Source organism: Montipora foliosa, chromosome 5 (assembly GCF_036669935.1).
Source record: "Montipora foliosa isolate CH-2021 chromosome 5, ASM3666993v2, whole genome shotgun sequence".
NCBI classification, from domain to species: Eukaryota; Metazoa; Cnidaria; class Anthozoa; order Scleractinia; family Acroporidae; genus Montipora; species Montipora foliosa.
Window position 1 is genome coordinate 38812215 of NC_090873.1, and position 5000 is coordinate 38817214.

Sequence of the window (5000 nt, forward strand, 5' to 3'; positions counted from 1 at the left end):
TCAATTGTGTGAAGCCCCACTGAGCGTCTAACAAACGAAAAACAGCACGATGCAAGGACCAATCGCAATCCTCTGGATCTACGAACCGACTCAACAAATCGGCTCTGTCGCTAAGAGGTCGAGGAATCTACTGAGCTTCCAAAAAGGCTGCGTTCTCTAAGCACAGGTGAAAAATTTCAAGGGCCAGGGTCTAAAGATGGCCTTTGGAGCTAGCCAAGGAGACTGCGGGCGGCGATTTGGCTGTTAGTCTTAACAATTACCCATTTAGACTGAGGCTGGGTTGCGTATGAGCCAATACGTGGAGAATAGCTTTGAGCTCACTAAGCATGGAACTCTGGGCGGCTTCTTTGGGCGTCCACATCCCACGGACAACAGCATCACCTAGACAAGCGGAAAAACCTTTAAAGACAAATCTACTGGCGTCGGTGAGCACCACGGTAGTCGTTGACGGAAGAGGCCTGATAGAATAACCGTTAAAATGATCGAGATTGCACAGCCAGAACCTCAGCTTTTCCAGCAACGCAGGATTGCATAGCACATTTGGTGGGTAAAAAGGCGGCAAATAGGCCCAACTGCAAGGGATGTTCCATAATTATCGCATAGATACAGAGCCGCCACCAATCGCAAGGCTCAGAAGACTTTGTTACAGTCCTTTTTGACACCTTATTAAAATATTTTGTTGTTAACTACCTTTGTGCTAGTTATTTCAACGGGAAACGTAACACTTTTGTGGAATGGAACTCGCAGCCAAGGCAGAAAGCCGATCGGGCTGACTAGCAAAGCCATTATCAAGGTACACGAAGATTACATGCCCCATAGACCTCCATCGCTTAACCAAAAGACGCATAAGATTAGTGAAACAAAAACATGCGGTACTCAAACCAAACTGGAGAACTGAGAAAGTACAATACATAGGAGTACCGTTAAGTAGCCGAGAAAAACCCAAATACTTTTGGTGGTCTGGATAAATATCAACGTGGTGATAGCCTGATTTGAGATTCCAAGAAAAAAAAGCCAAGGATACTCCTCAATAACTTGTGACAAGGAACGAACAAGAAACTCATTAATGGACAACGTTGAATAACAAGGCGGAGTTTCTTATTCTCTGCCACAGTCAAACGGTTGACACAATGCAGCGGTAAATTGTGCTCAACAAAACACCCATTACTGAGGAGTTCCGATAATTTTTATGACCTCAGCCACAAATTCAGGATGTTTACAGGCAGGCATGTTATTCCAAAGAAAACAACGCGAAGGAAACTGACTGAAAGGTAGCCTATACTCTTCATTCATAACATTTAAGACAAAATCCGAAGCGGCTAAGGATGAGGCCCAAAATTCGGAAGAAGCTTTCAGGCGTCCTTTAACGCTGGTAGTATCACCATAGCCGGTATTAAACTCGGCCCCAAGGTAAACGATAAACGCATCAAAATTATATTCAACTCTCTGATTCGGGACGTTACCATGTTCTACTCATCTAACCGATCCAGCATTCTTCGGATCAACAGAAGATTTCTTGCATGAAAGACTCAAGTGGAAGATCAACAAAGAGGGCATAAGACAAATAATAATGACTGCGCAAACTAAAGCATACATGAGCACAATAAAGCGGACGGAATAAATGATTAGTAAAGCAACAAGAAAAATGCGATGTGTAGTTCATACAGTTTTCGACCCGAAGAACTCACACCTTGAAGACACAATTTATATGCCAATATGTAAAACAATACCACAAAAGAGTTGATTACCAATACCCCTAAAGGACAGTTATACGAATTCTTTTAGCGACGCGCAGAAAATAAGTATCTGCTAAACTGCGTACCGCAGATATTTTAAAACATTCTGCGCTACCCAAAGAATTAACACACAAACGCAAACAGACTAAAACCCCAATTTCTGGAAAACATTGGATATGGGTCGGTCGAATGACGTCATATCGAAGCGAAAGCAAAAACAAAGAATGTCCTAAGTAAAGGCAAGAAAATCAAACTTAATACTTATCTTGAAGCAAGGCCCCAAACGACTACGCTTTTCATCAAAATTACGAGTGCGTGTGGATTGAAGATGATGATAAAGCTGCTTGGGAGCTGAACAGCTTGTTCCTCTTCTGTCTGACTCTCTTTGGCTTCCCTTTCCGCTTTAATCTCAGCCCGTAACATCAGCTTTCTGTCGTAGGTATCAGAAGTCAAGCCATCACTTAAATACTTGCTGACTGTATGTTGACCAACCAAATTCGCTCTTATCTGCTAATTTGATTGCCTTGATCAGCTGGACTACGAGTTCGGAGCCATCCTCCAAGGATCTGTTTACTTTTGAAATGCTTCCTGAAATAGATTTCAAATTAGTGAAATCTGCGACAAAATTCGTTTTCAGATTTTGTGTTTGATTGGAAATGGGATAATTGGAAGTCAGCAAGTGAGCAAGTTGCTTTTGCCACGAAGTAAGCGAACATCTAGTTCTTTACCTGTAAATTCATACAGAGGTATTAAACGTAAAATAAGTAACAGTGGACAGCAGCAATTCACTGCTAGGAAAAAAATATATTGCTTGCGCTCCTGGGTCTGACAAATAGGAAATATACCTGAAACTAGTAATAATGCCAGCTTTTTGTTTAATACTATATCAGCTATTACCCTGCTTGATAATGGTTTCCTAAATTGGCCTCTCTGGCAAGAAGGAAACAAAGCCTCGTCACGGATCTCTTCGAAATCGTCCAGAACTTTGAAAGAATTATTAAACAAATAACCGGTGTAAAAGCCGTTATAACCATATTGAATTTCAACGCTTGAGTGGAAGTGACGTTGCATTGATATCACATCGCGCATGCGTGACACACCATCGGGGAGATCCGTGCAGAGTTTCCTTTCCTTGTCACTAGAGAGGGCAGTAAAAGACAGCCGCCAAGCTAGGTAATTATTTCTATTGGCACAAATTACAAAAATTACGAGGCAATGATAGTCTGAAAGCATCACGAATCACCAAAGGAATCTTCTGTGTAAAAGACGCCATTTCAAAATAAATGCATGTAATTATTGCTTTGGTTGAAACAGCTGCTGTGCACCTGTAATTCAGCTATTGCCACAAATGGTAACAATAAACAAGTTTATCTGTTGATGTAAAAAGTTCGGCTTCATATTGCTACGGAGATAATTCCAGTGGAAGTTGGACAAAAAATCAGACGAGAAACTACCTTAAGTGTTAAATACATTAGGGAGCTTACGCAAGGACGACGATGACGCCAGTGAGAATGTCTTCTTAAATATATTATTTATCGTTATTGTAATAACTTCGTTATAACCTTAAGTCGTTCGGAATGGAAAGTGTGTATCAACATTGCAGGAATAAAATTGACATGAACGGTGTGGTTGTTTGGCAAGAAAATTGAAAAATGTACCGTTATGCTCTCACGTCCTCCTCACAACCTGAATTTGGTCAATTCACGGCGTTGTCGGGACGAGGAAGGCAAAGAAATGTACTAACATGAAAAGCGCTCGTGCAGGGCGTTCAGAGCTTCTGTGTTACCTCATTAGAGGTATTGTTTTGTGGCGTTCTCGTAACCGTCGTCGTCGTCCTTGCGTAATCTTCCTTTAAGGGAGCTAGCAGAAGGCCTTCGTTTCTTGAAGCAGTAATACCCGCTAAGACGTCCAAAACAGAAATAAGTTGATACTGTAGGTTTCTTGTAACTACTTGATTAACCCATATATGGGTTGTAAATACTTTAATTATTTTTTTGTGAGACTCTTTATTTTAATATCTGCGAGGGGAAACAAACTGACGGATATAAATTGATTTAAACTAAGGCATTTATTCGGCAGTCGCTCCAAAGATGGGTAATGTTGTTGCCAAGAAGGACTATGAACAAGAAGTTAAAGTTGCTCTGTCTTACGAAAGTATGTTGTTGCGAATGTTCTGGAAATGCCCAGTCGCCGGTTTTACGGACTAAGATTTCTGGAATTTGAAAAAAAAACCCATAAAATGACTGAGGCATAATAGAGTACTTTATTAATAATTTATTATTCGTTCCATTATCGGTCACCAGAGCCTTGTGAAATTGTAAATTAGGGAAAGTTAAAAGGTCTTGACTGACTCTGTGTTTGCAAGGAGATTGTTAAGTATTAGCATCCCAATATACTTCAAACCAGATTCAACTTTAGTCCTGAGATAACATCTTAAGCGTTTCAGATTCTTTGATGGAATCAACATGTTGTACCTTCCGAGTATTTTAATGTTCCTTTAAGTATACATATGAATACGTTCACGAATTTTGAACTGGATGAAGAAAAAGAATCCATAATGATTTACAGATCTCAGAAGATGTCTTTAAAAAAATAATTATCGGGCGTGCGTGATCTAGAATATGCACAAACTATTAGCTTAAATTCCTGTGTAAATAGACTGACTAGAATTTCTTGAGTGCCTCAGAGTTTGTAAGGAGGCAGTAAATATCAGATTAAATTTAGTCACGAGATAACATCTTAAACCTATCAGATTCTATGATGGAATCAACATGTTCTTCCTTCGGAATATTCTAATATCATTTTATGTGTACATGTGACTATGTTCACGAATTTTGACCTGGATGAAAGCAAATAATCCATAATGATTTTACAGATCAGAAGATGTGTTTGAAAAATAAATTCTCGAGCGTGCGTGATCTAGAATGTGTACAAACTATTAGCTGGATATTATCTTCCTGTCTAAATAGACCGGTTAGAAGTCCACCATCTATTGAAGGAAATTTAACATAATCTTTTCTAAATGTATTGACACAATCGATTGTTGACTGAAAGTTGCAATTTGGGTATGTAACTATTCAGGAGAGTTCTTAGCCTGTCTCTAAGGACTAGTGGTTTGTGTATCACAATTCGATGTCTTCTCTGATTGGTCGTGCAGCCATGGGATACGATCGAGTTGCAAAGTGATAATAATACTTGAGAGAAAGTTGTTTGTGCGTACCGTAATTCACTTTAACCGATCTTTACGATCCATTTTATCCGCAA

The 5000-nt window shown here is 39.7% G+C and overlaps 2 protein-coding genes across 4 annotated transcripts in view; one reads left to right on the forward strand and one right to left on the reverse strand.

Annotated features, from left to right (window-relative positions):
- LOC138004092 (uncharacterized) overlaps positions 1-5000 on the reverse strand; it is an 888878-nt gene that overhangs the window by 286499 nt on the left and 597379 nt on the right. The window lies entirely within an intron of this gene.
- Positions 2848-5000, forward strand: part of LOC138004115 (uncharacterized) — a 24038-nt gene continuing 21885 nt past the window's right edge. The window contains exons 1-2 of one of the 3 annotated variants that reach the window (XM_068850538.1): positions 2848-2909; positions 3816-3890. In XM_068850538.1, coding sequence (XP_068706639.1) covers positions 3834-3890 — 57 coding nt within the window. In that variant the 5' untranslated portion in view covers positions 2848-2909; positions 3816-3833. Of the gene's footprint in view, positions 2910-3481; positions 3891-5000 lie in introns of those variants that run through there. The other 2 variants (XM_068850540.1, XM_068850539.1) reach the window with 2 other exon arrangements.